The following is a 20485-nucleotide window of genomic DNA, read 5'->3' as shown; positions in this document are numbered from 1 at the left end:
AAGGCAGGAAGAAGTGGGGAGAGAGCCATTGTGTCAAGGGAGGGGGGGACAGCCGTTTCCGAAGGTCTGTCCTGACTCACCCCTGAGGCTGGGCAGGCTGCCTGCCCACACCATGTGGGGGCTGGCTCCACCGCTGGGGAAGCATGGGGTGAAGGAAGTGATCACACAGGGCCTTTCGCGTGTATGGCTACTGAGTCCCGCCCGTAGAGACGCGGGACCAGCCAAGGAAGGGCAGAGAAGGAAGAGGGGCAAGGTGCTCCATAGGAGAGCCGCAGTGAGAGGCATCAGGAAAGAGCATGAACCTGTCCTGTAGCCCTGGACGCCGGCTGGCAGGGTGACAGGATGGGTTTGCCGGCCACACCATGGAGGAGGACTCAGAGGCACGAGCCTCGGGTGGCGAGGCAGTGAGGGACCACGCTGTGATCCGGGTCTGGTCTTGGATGGACGTGGGGTGGTACAGAGGAGGAGGGGCTGGCTTGGGGTTCTCTGCTGAGTGTGGGGATGGAGGCCGACGCGCACAGGTTAGTCACAGAGGCAGGGAGGGAGGAGATGAGGGGACACAGGCCTGCTGATTGGAGGGACTCTTTGGGATATGGTTGGGGCTTGGGGGCAGTCACTGGCGGTGCAGGTGCAAGGCCCGCCATCTCTGGAGTGGTGAGCACCTGGCACCTTCCTGGTGGTTTTGGGGAGACAGGAGGGCACAGGAGATAGCGTTTCTCTCTGGGTTTCTGGGGGGGCGCTGCCCCAGGCGTTTGCTCCAGGATTTTCCTGTGTGTCTTAGGGAAACCTCCCTTCAAGAAGAGAAAGGGCTTAACATCTCATTCTCTCACGTCGACAGGTTTGTGCCAGCGAGTTTAAAGAATTTGTGGCGAAGCTTAGAGAGAAGTTCAGTTCAGCCCTAAAGAATCCAAACCTTGAAATCCCAGACACGCTCGAGGAGCTGTTTGCCAGGTAAGGGTCCTCCAGGAAGGTCCTGTGTGATCTTGGGGCAAGAGGGTGCGTCACGGGAGACAGGTGTGACCCCCACCAGTCATTCACCTGACCCGGCAGCGCACCCTGTGCTCCTCTGACTCTGTGCCCCCTCGTCTCCCCTTCCAGGGGACTTGGAAACGGGGGGACACTGCCATCCCCTGCACCCCACGGGGCGCTCCCTTCCATTCCGGGGCGGCCTTGCTCTGACTCACTTCGGGCTTGCTCAGACATTGTAGTGCTTTTGTTAAGATTGCTTATATTATGCACAAGGAAACCCTGAGATGTACGAAGCTTCCCAAGATCACTTGACCTAGTATGCCCCAGGCCAAGATTTGAACTTGGGTGGGTCTGAACCTAGAGCCCCTGCTCTTTCTAGCTCCACCCCTGGGCACCTGGAGAGGAACACAATTGAGCTTTCCAGAAACTGTGCAATTTTAAAATCTTGAGTGCTGTTGAACCAGGCCTATTTCTGCTGCCCCATCCAAACGTGAATCCCTTCTCTTCACCATCCTCATCAGCATAGTCCCTGTGGCCCCTGTATCTCCACATTTCTTCCCCTAGAGATGCCTTCCCTCTGTCGGGTCCCACTGTGAGCTGTGCGGTGCCTCTGCAGCCAGCCCTCTCTGTGTCAGCTGGGGGTCTCAGCCTTTCACTCACCCAACAAGTAGTTCATGTCATGCCCGCCGTGTGCCAGGGCCAAGGAGCGCTCTGCAGTCGCTTATAGATTTTTCTTTTGCTGTAAACTCTTACCCAGAACTCCTAAGTGCTGTGGTTTCTCTTCAGTTGTGAAGGTGTTTCAGGCAGCCTGTTTACCTACCTGTAATTTCTATCCCCACATGTTTTTAATAAACGCATGGGCCAACTTTTAGTTATTAAAGAAGACAAAGATTTGTAAAGGTGAGTTCATGACCCATCTAGAGGAAAGAAAAAAGTTCCAGCTCTAACAACTGACCACTAGATTTGATCTTGAGCATTCTGGCAGGCAAAGTAAAAGAGAAAAATGGTTCCAAATATTTTCTCGTTTGACTAAAACCAGTTCACATTCTTCTGAAAAGGTGTTTTGTCTTCTTGCTAAATTTTAGGAAGAATTTACTGTTGCAAAGATGAATTTTGACCTTAGTGCTGTAGAAACCACAGATATGACTTAGAAATAAATGGCCGTAGAGTTCTGTGATTTATTTTTATATTTATTTGCTTGGTCCAAACACAGTAAAACAGTATTACTTGGATCTCAGGGGGACTTCCCTGGCAGCCCAGTAGTTGAGGCTCCATGCTTCCCATGCAGAGGGCACAGGTTCATTCCCCGGTTGGAGAATTAGGATGCCATGTGCCACATGGTGTGGCCTCCCCAAAAATTTTTTTTAATTTAAAAATTGCATGGAGCTCAGAAAAATAGATGGGGAGATAACGTGTAACATGGTGACCTAATACAGCCCCTCCCCTGTGAGGTTATTTATTCCCGGTTTCCTTCCTGTGCTTGCTGTTCATCGTGATGAACCCGCAGCTGGCTATCCTCCGGTAACAGTAAACAGTCACTGCAACTTTACATATCTCCTTATTGCTCCAATTGCAGTGATCGAACATTCCTCATTTCCCCGACCCTCTTTCTTAACAACACGCTCATTCATTGGGCAGAACGCAGTGTTTTCTCATATTAATTTACATGTATGAGTTTGAACTTTAGGGAGTTTAGCAGTTATCTTTTTCCAATGTTTAGCTGATCAGTAGCCATCTCACTCGAGCATCACCTTGGCTCAGAAAGGTTGGCTGGGTTCCCTTGACAAGCACTTCTTCTGTTTCCTACGCAGATACCGAGTTTTGGTGATTGGAGACAGAAAAGATCAAGTCATGAAAGAGGATGAACTTAAGAGGCAAGTGCTGACAGGCCCGAAGCTTTCCAGGTGGCTCAGTGGTAAAGAATCTGCCTGCCAATGCAGGAGACTCCAGTTTGATCCCTGGGTTGGAAAGAGCCCCTGGAGAAGGAAATGATAACCCACTCCAGTATTCTTGCCTGGAGAATCCCATGGACAGAGGAGCCTGGTGGGGCTACAGTCCATGGGGTTGCAGAGTCGGACGTGACTAGTGACTAAAGAAAAACAGCAACTGACAGGCCCGGTGCCTTTTCCTGGGCCGCCTCATCGGTTGCCTGCAGCCTGGCTCAGGGGTCAGCTAGAGCCGAATCTAGCCTGGCGCCTCTTTCTGGAAATACAGCATTATTGGAACACAGCCACACCGGTTCCATGTGTGGTCTGCGCTGCTTTCACAATGGAACATCAGAGCGGAGTGGCTGCAGCAGAAACCATGGGGCCCATGGAGACTAAATTATTTGGCCCTTCATGGGAGAAGCGTGCCAACCCCTTACCTCGCCTGTCACCAGCCCAGCCTGAGGTTGGGTTGGAGCAGGGGTGTGAACTCCTAGCCCATGAACTTCCCAGGGAAAGTTTGGGTTAGAAAACTCAGCCTTTTCTTCCCATCTTGGATAATCAGTATTTGATTTTTAGCTCTGTATTCAGTGAAAAGCCTGTTCTCATTGGAGAAACAGTTGTTTAAAATTGGATGAAAAATATATATGACTGAATCCCTTTGCTGATCACCTATCACAGCATCGCTAATCGACTACATTGTTCTTGTTCAGCCCCTAAATCATGTCCAACTCTTACCTGCCAGGCTTACGCCAGGCTTCTCTGTTCTTCACCATCTCCCTGAGTTTGCTCAGACTCATGTGCATTGAGTTGATGATGCCATCCAACCATCTCATCTTATACGCCAATAAAAAGTAAAAAGTTTAAAAAATGATATAAATGAACTTGGATAAAAAAAGAAATGGAAGCACTAACCACACGTGTTTGTTGTCATGAAAACCTGTTTCTGGGTTACGTCACCCCTCACCCACTAGAATGAAACTTTCTCCCTTTGAGAATGGACCAGTCAGTAAGGGGTAAAAACCACCATTCATTCCTTTTGTTTGGGTTTATGACTGGCTGGAACATTTGTATCACTGTCGGGAGATTGGAAAGGTTTTTTGAGGTGGAATCTACCAGCAGGATGAGTGGTGGCCTGTGGACTCACCTGGCCCTGTCCACCCGTCCCCCATCTCACGTGGCCATGTCGCCCCGTCTCTTGCAGCGTGGATGACATCCACTTCCTGGTGCTCCAGAACCTGATCCAGAGCACGCTGGCCCTCTCGGACAGACAGATGGAGATCTGCCAGTCATTCCAGGTGGGCGCTGGGGACACAGCGTCAGCTTTGCAGCAGTGCTCCGGGACTTGGGGCCCTTCCCGGCCTGGGGACCCTTGAGGTTTCTCCTCTTTCTCTTCTTACCTGTGAGGTCTCAGGGGGCCTGTTTGCCCCCCGCGGCTCCAGCCAAATCTTCATTCGTCTTTTTTTGTTTGTTTGTGTTACCACGTGACTAGCGGGATTTAGTAGTTCCTTGACCAAGGATTGAACCTGGGCCACTGCAGTGAAAACGCTGAGTCCTCATCACTGGAGTGCCAGGGAAGACCCCCCTGTTCACTGAAGTATGGGCACAGGATCTCCAGAATCCCTCCCAGGGCTGAGGTTTTGAATCTAATGTTGAAGGCAGACAATTAGGCAGGAGGAGAAATGAGCCATGACAAAAGAGCTGAGAAACTAATTGGGCTACACAGCATATCTTTTCCAATTATAATGGACAAGTGTCAACATATTTTGATTGTTAGATAATGTCACCCGGTGGGAAAGCTGCCTTTCTACGCGCATTGAGTCTTACACATCTCCTGAGATCATACTAGATGCTGCTTGGATTGTAGCTGACTGAGGGTGAAAGAGAAGGCAGATCTTAACCCTGCGCTGAGCCTGGGAAAGTGGTGGGATTTGTACTTTATAGGTGTGAAAACTTGGCTCAGAGAAGTTAAAAAGCCCATGCCCAAGATCCCAGAGCTCATTCATCAAACCTGAGTCTGTGTGGCTCCAAGGCCCCAGTGGAGAGGAGTCTGCTTCCCGAACCCATGCTTCCTTTTTTTTTTTTGGCTGTGCTGGGTCTTCATTGCTGTGTGGGCTTCTCTCTGGTTGCAGTAAGCATGCTTCTCGTTGCAGAGCACAGGCTCTAGGACGCGTGGGCTTCAGTAGTTGCGGCACGTGGGCTCAGCACTTGTCACCCCCAGGCTCTGGAGCACAGGCTTAACAATTGGGGCTCACGGGCTTAGTTGCTCTGAAGCATGTGGAACCTTCCCGGACCGGGGATCAAACCCATGTTCCCTGAGTTACCATTGAGCCACCAAAGAAGCCCTTCTTTTATTTTTAATGATCATAAAAGTGTGTTCCAAGTAGAGCTTATCTACGTTTGTATTTAATCTCTAAACCTAAAACTCAGCTCCTATAGCTTACATGACCAAAGCAAGCCAGTTTAGAACCTGAGGAAAGAAATTAAGAGAACAAAGGACTGGTGTTGTTTCTTATCCCACTGATCTGTTTAGATAGATGCTGTCCCAAACTTTAGGGTGTCTCAGAGTCAACTGGAGAGCTCTTATAGCACATGGACCCCAAGTCCCACCTCCAGAGACCGTAGACCAAAGTGGAGGGGGCAGGACCCCGACAAGCTCTCCTGCCAAGTAGGAGTTAGAGCTGGCACAACCCCAGGGGTGGGTCCAACCACCCGTCACACGAGAAAGTCCAGCCCCAGCAGGAACCTGGTCCCCGTGTCCCAGTGGGGCCTTGTCCCAGCCTTACCTTCCCTTCCTCCAGCTCTATTTCCAGGTGGGGCCTGGACTGTAACAGTGGGGCCAAGGGGCTGTCACTCTCCCTTCCCCAGGGCATGGAAAGACGCACGAGAGAGGGCACCTGACCCCAAGCAGGACTCAGAACCTTTCTCCAGGGACCCCCACCCCTGGCAGCAAGGAGCGGGAGGTCACAGGGATGAGGTTAGAGAATTCTTTGAGGGTCCAGTGTTAGGACTGGGTGGTCCCCCTGCAGAGGGAAGCCATCAGGGCTTTCGAGTCAGGGAAGGACATGTGGTCCAATGTAGGCATGAAAGGGATACATTGCCTGCCGTGCAGAGCGGTCAGAGGTGGGGGCAGGGGGCCGCGGGTAGAAGCCAGAAGAGCAGGCAGTCACAGGGAGAAGCGATGTGGCGTGACCCAGACAGACGGTGGCTGTAGGTGGCACAGCCTGGATGCGTCTGGAACGTACTCAGAGTAGACTGACACCAGCAGATCTGCCAATGGCTCAGGTGGGAGCTGAAGAATACGTGGTGTCAGAGATGATTCTGTGTCGGCTCCCAGCATCCATACATCCAGAGCAGTAGGCGCGGGTGCAGCCTGCCTTTTCCGCCTGTCTGTCCTCTGCGCTCTCTCAGGGGACGTGCTGGTGGGTCAAGGCTGACCACGGGGCTGCGGGCTTCTTCTGGGCTCTCTCCCACCGCACCCCAAGTGTGCGTTCTGGCCTCCCAGCTGCTCCAGCCGCACCCCCACCCCCCACCAGCAGCCTTCCTCTGTGGATGACCAGCCATGGCTTCTGTGTATGCACTCCCCACCCCCGCGCCCGGCTGGCTGGAGAGCCCCGCTCACGCCCGGCCTGCTGTGTTGCAGACCTTCCGCCTGTACCGGGACTATAAGGAGCAGGTCCTGGTGAAGGCCTTCGTGGACTACCAGCGGAGGAGCCTGGTCAACCGGCGCCGGGTCAACCACACGCTGGGCCCCAAGAAGAACCGCGCTCTGCCCTTCGCGCCCATGTCCTACCAGCTGTCCCAGGCCTACCACCGGTGAGCGGGGAGCGCGGGGGAGCGCAAGTGGCGGCTGCCCCTCTTCGTCAGCGGGCAGGGCGGCCTGGGCCCTCTGTGGCCTCCTGTGCGAGGCCCAGCCTCCGGGAGCAGGTTTCTCGTCGGCACCCGTCCTTCCTTGTCTGGGAGTAAGGCTCCTGCCGGCGGTCTCTCGTTTACCGGTCCTGCTGGTAGTTTGTTTCCTTTTTTCGCAGCAAGTTGGGTGAAATGAGTGTCCAACAATTAGACCGGGTAAAAGTACACCCTCCTGGTTGGGTGTGATCTCAGTGCCTAGTCCCCACGGCTCAGCTGTACCAGGCCGCCTGACCTGTGGGCTGAGCCACTTCCTTCGGAAACCATCGTGTTCAGACCTGGTTTGTGGCTCATCGGCAAGAGGGTGTTGTTACGGGGAATGAGAGTCACCCCTCTGAATGGAGGCGAGGGCTTGCGTGCAGGCGCTGAGTGGAGACAGACTGAACACACACCTGTCCCCTCCCCTCCAGAGGGGTTCAGGGCACGCCTTGTGTAAAGATGATGACAGATGCACATTCATCTTCCCCAGTTCAGCACTGAGGGGCCTAGAGTGTTGGCTCAGGTGAAAAGTCACAGCCCCTCCTTGAAGGCGCTCAGCTGAGCGGCACCTTCATCTGAGATGGAAAGAGGGCTTCTGGGGAGAAGCCAACGTGCTCAGCGTCGGTGGCAGGATTGGATACGCCCGCAGCCCATCCACCCCCAGGCCTCCGGCACCCCGAGCTCAGAAAGGCCCTCCCCTTCTCTTCCTGTCTTAGGATTTTCACATGGCGGTTTCCGAGCACCGTCTGCACAGAATCGTTCCGGTTCTTCAGCAGACTCCTGGCTGCGGGCAAGCAGGACCAGGCCGATCACTTCTCCTTCAAAGACCAGAACTGTAGCGAGCCCGCGAGTGACCTGGTGGCATTCTCCTTGGACGGCCCGGGAGGAAACTGCGTGACTGCCCTGATCCTTTTCTCCCTGGGCCTGGTTTCCGTGGACGTCAGGATCCCAGAGCAGATCGTCGTGGTGGACAGCTCCATGGTGGAGAACGAGGTCATTAAGAGGTGAGGACCACAGGCACCATCACTTACCCTCAGGCTGGGCGTCTGCTGTTTTCTTTGCCCACTCATTCTGGGTTTTATTCACTCAACAAACGCGTGCTGCGTTTCTCTGCCTTGTGCGTGGCATCGTGTGGACCAAGACAGCCGGGTCTTGGCGGTGGTTCCCAGGAGCTCATGGGTCTGTGAACCAGGAATTGCAGTGCACCATCCGCTGCAGCGCCTCCTGCTGCTGCCCGTAGGCACCGGTGGAGCCAGAGGAGCGGGTGGCTGGGCTGGGCCAAAGAGAAGGACCTAGAACAGTGTGGCCAGTAGGGGCATGGAGGCAGAGGAGGGGGACCATTACTTGAGGACGTGAGAGCTGAAATGGGGTTTACTGGACAAGTGGGTGTCTTTTGGACAGAGGCCGGGAAAGGTTTCCAGGCAGAAGGACCGGCCCTTGCAAAGATGCAGGTGTAAGGAGGGGGGAGGGGAGTGTGGGAAGGTGGATGAGGTGGGTAATCTGTATACCGGTCCATGCTGACCTGACTTCAGCAGACGCCAGGGGGCATCCAGGGCCAGAGCACTCCCTGAGGGGGTGGCCAGACCAGCAGAGAAGGCTCAGCTGGGCTCCACCACCCAGGTCTGTTGTCTGCTCCTAGCCTAGGCAAGGACAGCACCTTGGAAGAGGACGAGGACGAAGAGGAAGACCTGGACGAAGGCTCGGGGGCCAAGCGCCGGAGCATCGAGGTGAAGGCCCACCAGGCCTCGCACACCAACTACCTGCTGATGAAGGGCTACTGCGTCCCCGGCATCGTCAGCAACCGCAACCTCAGCCCCAACGACAACATCGTGGTGAACTCCTGCCTGGTCAAGTTCCGCCTGCGCTGCACCCCCAAGCCCACCAGGCTCATGCTCGCGGGTGAGTGCCGCCCCCAGGCCCAGACCCCCAGCTCATGGCCAGGCTCCCAGGGCTGCCTGGGGAAGCCGCCGCTGACCAAGCCAAAGCAGAAAGCAAAGGAAAACACCCCCTGTCCTTAGCAGCCCACCTGGGGTGAGGGCGGGTGTGCGGCCGACGTGCCTGCTTGCTTGGGGAGTGGACTGTGCCTACTGTGGCCAGCACTCAGCGTGGTCTTTTTTACTTAAGTCTTTTGACCCCTTGCTATGAAAGTATTCCACTTATATTCATTACCTCTTATCTCCTTTTTTTCCAATTTTTACACGTTTTTGAGTTCTTGTATTGATTGCCTCTGAAACGTTAATGACTTAATTTCACCTCCGTTTCCTGCACCCTCGATATCAGGCAGTCTCGCCTCGCTGCACGTATGAGAATGTTAGGGACTCATCCCTGCCCTTCTCACCCTTCCCTTTCCTAGCCCATCTGATTTGCCTTTGTTTTCATGTGGTGAGGAGTTTACTTTTCTGTACCTAGTTTGTCTATTTTTGGCTGCACTGCGTCTGCATTGCTTTCTGTGGACTTTCTCTAGTTGTGGTGCTGAGGCTTCTCATTGTGGTGGCGTCTCTTGTTGCAGAGCACAGGCTCAGTAGTTGAGATACACGGGCTTAGTCGCTCCATGGCATGTGGAATCTTCCCAGACCAGGGTTCGAACCCGTGTCCCCTGCATTGGCAGGCAGATTCTTATCCACTGGACCACCAGGGAAGTCTGGGGTGTCTAGTTTCATAAACACGATCAGCATCCCACGCTGTGTCGGGAGCTTGGCCTGGGCAAAAATGTGGCAACCTGTGGTCTTAGCAGAGATACCTTGTCCAGGAAATAGAAACCAGCCCTGGCGGGTGTGAGCAAAAGTGGGAATTTATGGAGAAGTCCCAGGGTATCTCTCAGGGTCTCAGAAGCCCTGACCATGTGAGCATCAGGAAGGGTGGGCCAGAGGCAGCTGGAGTGGAGGGCCGCCCCCCCACTCCTTCCGGAGCTCCAGGGCTCTGTTCTGAGGCCCCAGCCCCGCCTTTCTTCCCTTCACTGTGAGTTGTCGGCAGGAGAACCTTACGGCCCAGGGGATCCAGTTGGCTGCAGTCAAGGGCCCAGAGGCATGTATCAGGAACTTGACTGCCGGGGTTCACCCAGAAAACGACCCCTTGACTTTTGGAAAGCAGGGAGTCCGTGTTGGAGCACACCTGCCTCGGCATCGCTTGTGCACTGGTCTGGGGAGGGGAGGGGGTTTCTCTGGGCTGATGCTGGTCCTCCCGGTCTCCACAGACCCGTCTCTGGAGGAGCTGACGGTGGGGCCCTCCTGCCTCCCTGACACCTTCACGAGGCTGATAAACAGCCAGGAGGACACCTGCAGCTTGGAGGAGTTCGTCCACCAGGTGGCGCTGTCTGGGTACCAGCCCGGAGACGTGTTCGCTGCCCTTGAGGTCCAGGAGGCCATTGCAGCGGCCGGTTGCTTCGGGGTGGACCGGCTGGAGCTGAGCAAACAGTTCTCCCCCTTGGCCAGGACAGACAGTGAGCGTACCAGGACCTTCACAGACTACGTCCAGGTGAGCTGTGCTCTCAGGTAGCCCGCAGAAGCGAAAGCAGGAGTCGCAACTCCCGGGCCAGAGGCACGCTGTGGGTGGGCTTGGTTTGGGGTGTGTGAAATTTTTTTCCAAAAGTTGAATTGGTTGTCATCATTGAAGATCGGAGATTTTGCCTAAAACCCTAGCTTCTCCTGAAAGTTAGAAGGTCCGTCCATCCACTCTGGGCCCTGTTTCTTCAGCAGAGCTGGCTGGAGCCTCCCCGCACCCGAGCCTTGGGCCTCGTCCTCCCAGCTCTCTGCTGTCTCCAGACTCCCTGCCCCTGGTCCACAGTCTCACTGCTTTGTTAGCACAAGTCCGTGTGCCCGACGCACAGTGAGGCCAGACAGACTGAATCAACAGGATTTGGAGCAGAGAAAGGTTCATTGCAGGGCCACACCAGGAGACATCAGCTCATGCCTTGACAACCCTGAGCTCCTTGAAGGGTCTCGGCAAAGGATTTTTAAAGGGCAGGTGAGGGAGGGGCATCACGGGCTGTGTGTTTTTGCAGAAGCACTTGGCCCCCAGGTGTTGAGTCTGGGAGGAGCTGGCGGGGCAGAAGGAGACTGGTAAGGTTGCATCAGCTTTGAGGGCGCAGCTGTGGCTCCGAGAAGTGGAGGCAGGGTCACCTGCCCTAAGGAGGTGGACTGGCCACTGGCTCAGGACGCTTAAAACACTGAGGCAGGGGAAGCGAGCCCGTGACCCTGGGGTTCCCTGCAGACCCCTGGTCTCCTCGTTCCCCAGGACCTCCTAGAGCACCAGCAGGTGCTGGAAGTCGGCGGGAACACCGCGCGCCTGGTGACCATGGCCAACGCGCATCCATGGCTCCTGCACTCCGTGCGGCTGAGAGACAAGGAGGAGGGCGCTGACCCTCACCGAGAAGACCCCCGGGCCGGACCCCCCGAGGGGCCTTCCAGCGAGGACAACCCCCCAGAGAGGCAGGCACCACCCTCTCAGAGCACCAAGAGGCGAGGCAGCTGGGCCGGCGCTGACGCGAGCAGCCAGGGCAGGGGTGCTGACCCCACGGGTGCCCTAGAGCCCCCCGCGAAGAGGCCCGCACTCCTGGACATACGCTCGGCCCCCAGCCCAGGGCCCAGAGCAGAAGAGGAGCTGGGAACTCTGGCGCCTGCCCTGCTCACGGCTCCTGAGGACGGAGGCGCATCGGAATCCGGGCCAGGGGACCAAGAGGGTGTCGGGGTGCCCAGCTTCCCAGGCCAGGAGCAGCTGAGCTGTCAGGCCCAGCTTCCGGAGGCCCCTGAAGACCCCAGAGGTACCAAACCCTGTCCCCACCCCGCCTTCCCCCACCCGCCCCGTCTCTGTCACGGGGCCTGAAGGGCCCACAGCTTTAGGAACCTGCTGATGCCACAAGAGGGACCTTTCCATCAGCTTTCCTGGGCCTCGACTTTGAGGGAGAGGCTCTTGCCTGCTGACACTCGTCCTCCCCTTAGAGGGCAGGGACCTCATGCTCCTTAGCTGACCTGTGAATTAATTACAAGGACGAGGCTCTCTTGTGGTTCTGGAAAGAGGCATTTCCTGAGGCGTCCTTACCAGGAAGCTGGAAGGGGAAGGGTCTTGCCTCCCAGGGGCCTTGGCAGGTGCCCCCCACCCCTTTCCTCTTATCTGCTGGAGTTCTCCCAGGGGTTTACACACCCAGCTATGTAGTCAGGGCTTCTGGAGAAAGATAGGCACTCACTCGCTCCCCTGGGGCTGGGGTGTCCCCGGGCACAGCCCCCAGACTGGCACCCCGCCGTCTGCCCATCTGATACTGTCCTGGGGGTGCAGCCCCCACACTCTGCTGCCCCGAGGAGGGAGGTGCTGTCTCTGTGCCCACGACCTTACCGCCAGACCCAGAAGGACCTGTGGGATAAACGGGGAGGGGGAGATGGGTGGGTCCCGCCTCTGCAGTCTCCCACGCCTCTCCCCTCTTGTCAGGTCTGGCAGACAGTTCTGCGGCTGGCAACCTCTCTCAGGTGGCATGGGGAAGGTGAGTGTGGCTCGGACTCCGGCGGCCTGGGCTGGGAGCGGGCAGTGAGAGCCTCGGAGGGTGGCGCCCAAGGTCCGGAGTTGATTATTACCTGGAGGTCTTTCACAAAGGTTTGTCAGGCACAGCGCTTCTCGACCGGGAGTCTTAGACACCTGAGGAACCGTGAGTCCCCCCCCCAGGGACCAGGCAGGCGCTCCTTTCTGAGATGGATGAGGCCAGCGGTGCTGACAGCTGTAGCGCCCCGTCTGCTGGGAACAGTGGGTGTCACGGGAGTCTGAGGGGGTGCCTCCCACAGTGTGTACATCAGCCTCGGCGTGAAGGGCCCGTGTTCTCCTGGCTCAGACTGGGCGGCCCAGTCACGTGGTCAGAGCCAGCCTGGGGTGTCCCACTTGGGGACTGTGTGGCAGACCTATCACTGCTTTAGTTTTTAGTAAAAACCTTCTAAATCAGTCAGGCTTCCCCGGTAGCTCAGACAGTAAAGAATCTGCCTGCATTGCAGGAGACGCGGGTTGTCCTTGGGTTGGGAAGATCCCCTGGAGAATGGCAACCCACTCCAGTATTCTTGCCTGGAGCATCCCATAGACAGAGGAGCTTGGCGGGCTACAGTCCATGCTCTTGTCAGTCTTTGCTACAGCAAAGAGTTGGACATGACTGAGTGACTAACACTTCTAAACCAGTCACTGCTTTAGTTTTTAGTAGAAACCTTCTGAGGAAAATGTGCCTGGAACCCCCAAATACAGCACAGAAGCAGAGCTTCTACATACAGACCTGTGAGCTTGGTCAGAAGGGGATGCGGCCATTTTTTTATTGTTGTTAATGAAAATAAACTTTAAGATACCAAGTAATAAATACAAAGATGCAGGCAGTTCCACTTTTTTCCAGATGTTTGGAGTCAACTTACAGCAAAGGTGGAACTAAAATCTACTTTCAGCCTTAGAAAATAGTTCAGGGGTCCTTGTTAGGTTTGGTTTGGGAGGTTGACTCTTTTCTTCTGCATTTATAACTCACACATTTTAGAATTGACTTCAAAGCACCAATAATCTGCAAATGCTTAAGCAGAAAAGAAGTTATATTAAGCAATCTACACTGTATGGTAAACGAGGGGACTAGCTGCTAGGTTAAGAGTGCTGTCATGTCCTCCCTACAAAAGAAAAAAAAAAAAAAAAACCCTTCAGGTTGTATCATGTCCCAGAGAGAGCTGGTAAATCTAGAAGTCCTGGCTCTTCCCCGCCCCACCAGTGTGGGGTGATGAGGGGGCTGGGGCCCGCCCCTGCAGGCGGCAGGAGAACGGGAGGCAGAAGAGTAGGAGGGAGGTGGTCCCCAGCCCTGCCAGCGGGCCGGCGGCTGAGCCTCAGCGTCCCGTCTCCCGAGGTGGGGGCCACGTGGAATCAGCTGTCTCCCCTCCCCCACTAAGCCTGATGCCCGTTTCCGCCGCCCCCGTCCCCCCGCAGGGACTGCGAGAGCGTGCGCTTCATCGGGCGCCCGTGGCGCATCGTGGACGGCCGCCTGAACACGCCGGTGGTCAAGGGCATGATGGAGGCGGTGCTGTACCACATCATGACCAGGCCCGGCGTGCCCGAGAGCTGCCTGCTGCAGCACTACCGGGGCGTCCTGCAGCCGCTGGCCGTGCTGGAGCTGCTCCAGGTGAGTCTCTCGGCGGGGAGGGTCCTCGCTGGGTACCCGTCCCCCGCCGCACCTTTCCCCTCCCGGGGTCTAAGAGGGCGGGGGGCGGTGGGCACATTGGCTGAGCTCTGGGGTCGGCCACTGCATTACCAGCTCAGCCCACGAGGGTGCACTGGCCCCCTCGCAGACAGCCAGCTCCTCAGAAGAGTCTTGTGCCCCTAGTATCCACCCCCCACCCCACCCCCAAAGCTTACTCCTGACCCCTGCCCAGAGAGATCGGCCCCATTGCCCTCCGAGGCCATTGCACCAGCCGAGCCCCACGCTGATTTCCTTCCTCCTGCATCAGGGACCGGCAGGTAGGTGAGTGACCAGCCCTCACGAGTGGCAGGGAGAGCTGGTGAGGTGCCCACGGTCTCCTACGGGCAGCTCAGCTTGATGGCCGCCCTGGGCTCCAGCGTGTGTACACAGGAGTTCCAGCTCCTCGACAGAACCAAGAGCAGGAAGTTCAGTGCACGGTTCCCTGCATTTCACAGCAGGTCTGGGCCAAACAACCCCATCTGGAAGCCTGTCTGCAGCCCCTGCTCAACACGGGGCCCACTGTATAAATGCTGGCACGCTCTTCTCTCTCTCACCCTGGGCTCTTGCTTAAACCCACCTGGTCAATTCCTGGTCGTCTTTCAAGGCCACCCTCCTGTGCCTGTTCTGAGAGGCCACTCTGGGTACAGAGGACGTGATCCTTAAATGCCCCTGGAAACCGGTCTGTGCCATTGCAGGGGCTGGAGACCCTGGGCTGCATTAAAAAGTGCGTGCTGAGAAAGCCCGCGGCCGTCTCGCTGTTCTCTAAGCCGCCGGTGGGAGAGGCGCCGCTGAGCCTGGACGAGAGCCCCGTGGTGTTCTACGAGCCCACGCTGGACTGCACCATCCGCCTAGGCCGCGTCTTCCCCAACGAGGTCAACTGGAACAAGTGGGTCCACCTCTGAGGCCCGTGTGGGCCTGGCGAGCCCCCCGGGTGTTCTCTCCTGGGGGGCCTCTGCCCACTTGTGGGGTGCGGCCTGGCTAGGTCGGGACCCAAGGGTTCCTGCATCCCCTCCCCGGGAACACTGTGTGCCCAGCCCAGCCCGACTGTGGTTTCTGGCCTGGAACTCTGGTCGGAGGACCGCCTGACCGCCTGCTTCCAGCCCGTCCGCAGCTGGCCTTGAGGACTGCTTTGTCCTCCCGGGGCTGGGTGGGGGAGCTTGGAGATGCCGCTCCCCACCTGCTCTCCTCCTGTTTCCAATCTCTCTGGATCCTGGGTTGTGGTAAGTGAGAGGCCCCAGTGGCCTGGTCCTCCAAGGGCTTCTGAAACTATCCTTCGAGAGCAGAGCCGCCTGCCCAGGCCCCGAGCCTTCTCTATGGACATCTGCCCGCTGGCCAGTGAGGGGTCAGGAGCTGTGGGCCTCGGGAGTCTGCCCCATCCACGCAGACTCACGTTCCAGCTTCCAGCCACCCATCATGGAGGACTCTCTGTGCTCCCCTGAAACCCCCCGTGCCTGAGGGACAGGGCCTCGTGGGGACATGTCATAGAGTTCAGACTGGGTGACCGCCTGCCAAGGCCGCCACTGAGACTTGTTCTTCTGGAGGCAGGACCCCTGACCGCTGAGCCAGGGCTAAGCCTGCAAGCCACCCGCAGGCCTCCTGCCACCTGGAAACGGGGAGTCCCTGTAGGTTTGGGGTTTGTCTTTTTTTTTTTCCAGCCTCTTTCCTTATTGAAAAAAACCCTGGCATGTATTTATATGTTTTTTTAATTAAAGTGGAGTAAAATGCATTTCGATTTGTATTTCCTAAAGAATCTTTGACCCCCAGGGGCTCCTTGTTTTCAGCCACAGAACAGCCGGGAATAGACGTCGGTAAAACCCAAGGAAGAGGTGGGTGCTGGGGGTGAGCTCGGCTTGGCTTGGCCCGTCCCGGGCGCTGCCTCACCGCACGCCGCTGCCTCGAAACCCTTCCTCCCACTCAGCCAGGCCCCGGCTTGTCCCTTAACAGGCGTCCGGCCGTGCCCAAGCTAGACCTGTGGCTGAGCACACGGCCTGCAACGCCGGCAGGCTGCTGAGGTCTAAGCCTGGAGCGTGGATTCGGCCCACAGCTGGTCTCTTTCGCTCACAGTTTCTTTGTTGTTGTTTAGTTAGTTACCAACATTTCTTTAAAATTGGAGGTTTCACATTTTTTCAATCCAGATCTCTGTCTTCTCTGGAAAGATCTAGAAATACTGCATGTGACAGTCACAAGTATGGGACATGCCCCCGCAGTCACGACTGGCCCACCCCCAGGCCAGGTCTCAGGCCCATCAGAGCTCCTCTCACTTTAACCTGCAGCTCACGGCCCGGCCCACCTGGCAGCCTTGGGTTTCCAGCTTCTCTCTGCCAGGGACCTGGCCCCTAGGCCAGACTCCAGGGTGATGGGGCAGAGGACAGGAGGCATGGGGTCCGGAGTACTGAGAGTGAACCCCCTCCCCTGTCCCAGCACTGCCAAGACCTGGTCAAGTCTTGGCATCATTTTTTTTTTCCTTCTGTATTTGTTTTTACTCTAAAGTGAAAAAATAGCATTTGGCGTGATCTGGGGTAATCAAGTAAAGTAATGGATAGGATTTGCTTTGTAAACAGAAAATACAGATGCTGATTATGTGTGAATGCATTTTGTGGTGGGAGGAAGGTAGGGTTGGGATCTAGTCTTGATGTTCCCGTCCCAGAGCCTTGGTTTTCTCATCTGAGAAATGGGGCTAGACTGTCCCCCTCACAGGAGGGCCAGATGAGCTGAAGAACACCAAGGACAAGCATGTAGTAGGACTCAGTCAAGTCTGTTTTCTTCCCTGTGTCCCCAGATGGAGGGACAGTTTGGGCACATGTCTAGGAGATGGACACAGGGGCGAGGAGTCAGCTCTTCAGTAGAGAGAGGGGATTTCTGTGATCCATATTCCCACATCTAGTCATCCGGTACAAGGATGACTTCCTCCTTCCCTCCCTCCCCCCACCCATCAGTCAATCTGTCTGTGTGTCCATCCACCCCCTCAGCTAGCCCCCATCCAAGGTAGCTCTCTGCCCTTCCAAGCTCTGCACCCAGGGTTTGCAAAACCGGAAGTGTAGACCAGAAGCTATGAGATCAGATGGCTTCAGGGCCAGGAAGGTAATATAAAGTGGCCTGGTTAATACTTGGCAGAGTAGGAACTATGGAAAATTAAAATCTGCATGCCCAGGGTGCGAAGGAATTCATGTTTAGAAGAAAAAAGATTTTAAACACTGACTACCTAGTAAAACACTCCGCCTGCAATGTGGGAGACCTGGGTTCAATTCCTGGGTTGGAAAGATCCTCTGGAGAAGGGAACGGCTACCCACTCCAGTATTCTGGGCTGGAGAATTCCATGGACTCCAGTTCGTGGGGTTGCAAAGAGTCGGACACAACTGAGCAAGTTTCACTTACCTAGTAAAACACAAGGGGTCGTGTCCTGTTCACCCCGAGTGACAGCACGCCCCAGACCCCGAAGGTCTGTCCTCTGGGTTCCTTGTCCCTCCACACTCCATTCTTACTCCTTTTTACTTACATAAGGCGTTAGTCGTTCAGTCGTGTCCAACTCTTTGCAACCCCATGGACTGTAGCCCGCCACGATCCTCTGTCCATGGACTTCTCCAGGCAAGCACACTGGAGTGGTCTGCCATTCCCTTCATCAGGGGATCTTCCTGACACAGGGATCGAACCCGGGTCTCCTACGTTGCAGATGGGTTCTTTACCATCTGAGCCACTAGGGAAGCCCTCACTCTTCATTCTTCCTCCTTTTAACTCACCTAAGCCATAGTTAACCCATTCTCTTTAATCAGCTAAGCCTGCAGGCTGCTTCCTTCTCCAGGCCTTTTTCTCTGCATTTCCATACCTTTTATGCTCCCCACCCCTGAGAAAACACAGGCCTGTGATGGCATTTTGCGTGCTGACACGGCTCCAGCGGCGGGCGGTTCACCCTGGAGCGCCCCCGCACATCGGTGTCCGCACAGAGCCCCGCATTACGCAGTAAGTCTCGGCGGGAGTCCTGGCACTGAGGTCCTGATGTGACTGACTCCCTCTTCACTGAAGCTGCTCCCTGGTTTTGCCCACTGAGCATCTCCTCCTCCGCCTTCCCAGGCCCCGCCTCCCTTCCTTCTGGAGCCCGCTCAGATCTCACTGTCTGGCGACTGCCGCCTCCCACATCCTCTTCCCCCGCTTCCAGCCTGACTTTGCCCAAGGCCACCCAGAACCCCGGGCTGAGAGATCTGTCCTCTGCCTTCACCTGACTACCCACCCTTCCCCTGGGTCCTGGACCCACTCATGCCAGGGAATTTTCCCCATGTGCCTGTGCATATGTGTGTTGTGTGTGTGAAGTGTGTGTGTTTTTTACACGTGTGTGTGTGTGCGCACGTGATCTCACTGCTAAGTGTGGCCTCATCACCCACACCGCCTGGTGCCCAGTGCAGGCCCATCCAACCAGGGAGTAGAATTCAGCTCTTGTTAAATTTAAAAAAGAACCTACTAAAAAAGTAAAATAAGAATTTTTAAAACAAATTTTAAATTAAAAAAATTAAAAGAAAAAAATTGAACCTAATATAAATAAATAATAAAAAAGAACCTACCACGGTTACTAAAGGGGAGAAGGAGAAGGGGAGGGACAAAGTGGAAGGGTAGGATTAACAGATACAAGCTACTGTACATAAAACAGGGAACCAAGAACTACCTGGTAGCACAGGGAATTATACCCGGTGTCTTGTAATAACCTATATGAAATACAATCTGCAAAAAAAAAAAAGAAAGAAAAATCAAATCATTATGCTGTGCAACTGAAACTAACAGTATTGTAACCAGAAGAACCTGCCGGCCCACCTTGTGACCACTCCCACTGCACCGAGTTGCGGTGACAATCGTGTAGCCGCCTGGCAGTGCCAGGCAAAGGCAAGTGGGGCCCCTGGACCTCAGCGTAGAGAGGACCCCGCCTCCAGCGGGCTCCTCAGCCAAGTTCCAGTGGTCGCCAGCAGGTGGCAGCAGCAACCCAACATCCCCATTTGCTGAGGACTGGTCTGGTCTCCAGATGTCTCTGTATTAATAGCTCGTTGTTTGGGCTTCCCAGGTGGCTGAGAATCCGCCTGCCAATGCAGGAGACCCAAGAGACACAGGTTCAGTCCCTGGACCAAGAAGGTCCCCTCGAGGAGGAAATGGCAACCCACTCCGGTATTCTTGCCTGGAAAATTCCATGGATGGGGAGCCCAGGCTGCAGTACCAGACAGGACTGCACGCACACGCACGCACATACAGCTCGTTGTCCAGCCACATTTAAGGTTGAGATGACCAAAAGTATATGGCAGTGGGGGTCAGGGTGGGGGTGATTTGTCCACAAAAATGACAAAGTAACGTTTTCTGAACACTTCCAATGTGCCAGACACCGCTCTCCATACTTCACACGTATTGATTCCTGGGCCTGATCAATATACCCATTCCATATATGAGAAAACTGAGGCACAGGAAGTGAAATGATTTCTGCAGGTTAAAAGCTAGTAATTGGATCTCCTGGTTTCCCAACTCAGGCTGTCTGGCCTCAAAGCCCTCCCCTCTAAGGCCCCTTTCCAGAAATGGGGTTTGCCTTGGGGTGGGTGGCCAGCATGATGCTGAGAGGAGCCGCCCCCCCCCAAATTGCAGAATGTAAAATTTATTTTCTGGGGCCATCAGTATTTGAAAAGAGAATGCTCACGTCTGTTGCCACCAGAGGTGGAGTAAGACCCCTAACTGTGAGCAGTGGAGTGTGGCGGGCTACATCCAAGGAAGCCCCTACCTTCACGTTCATGTCCCATTCCGGGGCATTGCCAAACCAAGGGCAGGTCCCTCATGGGCTCAGTTCACCTCCTGATCTCTGTCCGCTGCTTTCTCAGTCACAACTCTGCCTTTAAATTGATGGCTTGATTGACTCATTCATTCATTCAGTATTTGTTGAGCACGTGCTATGTGCCAGGAACTTCTAGGCTCTGAGACCTAGTAGTAGATGAAAGAGAAAAAATCCCTGTGCAAGTGGAGCTGGTATTGAATATGATAAGCAAGAAAGAGACGTATATTAACATAAATGTTACAAAAAATGATAAAACGAGGCACTGCGGTTTTGAGTAAGGGGCCCTGGGTAGGCCCCTTTGCAAAGGTGACCTTTGAGCAAGGACTTGACTCCACTTGCTTCCCATTTCTGTGTTGGTGTTTCTAGACTGCAGATGACCCCCATTGCACCCCCCTTCATTGTGGCGGGTTTATATGTTTTTCTCCTTTGCTCATGGTGAGCTCCCAGAGGGGAAGTACGTGTGCTCACTCTGCCGTCATCCACGGAAGGCGTGTTCTGGGCTCTGATGGTGCATCTGAGGCACTGCAGTTGGGGTGGGCTGTGAAGGGCTACTCTGCACGTGATGCTGGCGGCAACTCAGGCAAACTGAGTCCCCAGAATGGCAGGGGAGGGGAGAAGAGGCTCTCCCTTCAACAAGAGGCCAAAAAAGGAGCCGAGGACACTGGGATGGGGGAGCATGAACTCCAGGTGACGGGGCAAGTCACTGCCCCTCTGGCCTCTGCTTCCCGAGTGATAAAA

The 20485-nt window shown here is 55.3% G+C and overlaps 1 protein-coding gene across 2 annotated transcripts in view; it reads left to right on the top strand.

The window, feature by feature from the left end:
• Positions 1 to 15679, top strand: part of GTF3C1 (general transcription factor IIIC subunit 1) — a 77675-nt gene extending 61996 nt beyond the window's left edge. For both annotated transcript variants that reach the window (XM_065924544.1, XM_065924543.1), the window contains exons 27-37: positions 839 to 951; positions 2781 to 2843; positions 4099 to 4192; positions 6538 to 6710; positions 7496 to 7783; positions 8419 to 8678; positions 9973 to 10253; positions 11013 to 11538; positions 12201 to 12252; positions 13704 to 13896; positions 14649 to 15679. In XM_065924544.1, the coding sequence (XP_065780616.1) occupies positions 839 to 951; positions 2781 to 2843; positions 4099 to 4192; positions 6538 to 6710; positions 7496 to 7783; positions 8419 to 8678; positions 9973 to 10253; positions 11013 to 11538; positions 12201 to 12252; positions 13704 to 13896; positions 14649 to 14855 (2250 nt within the window). In that variant the 3' untranslated portion in view covers positions 14856 to 15679. The remainder of the gene's footprint in view (positions 1 to 838; positions 952 to 2780; positions 2844 to 4098; positions 4193 to 6537; positions 6711 to 7495; positions 7784 to 8418; positions 8679 to 9972; positions 10254 to 11012; positions 11539 to 12200; positions 12253 to 13703; positions 13897 to 14648) is intronic.
• Positions 15680 to 20485: the final 4806 nt, after the last annotated feature.

This window comes from Muntiacus reevesi, chromosome 2, assembly GCF_963930625.1.
Source record: "Muntiacus reevesi chromosome 2, mMunRee1.1, whole genome shotgun sequence".
Taxonomy (NCBI): Eukaryota; Metazoa; Chordata; class Mammalia; order Artiodactyla; family Cervidae; genus Muntiacus; species Muntiacus reevesi.
Note: the sequence above shows the minus strand (reverse complement) of the source record. Positions and strands in the feature narration are given on the sequence as shown.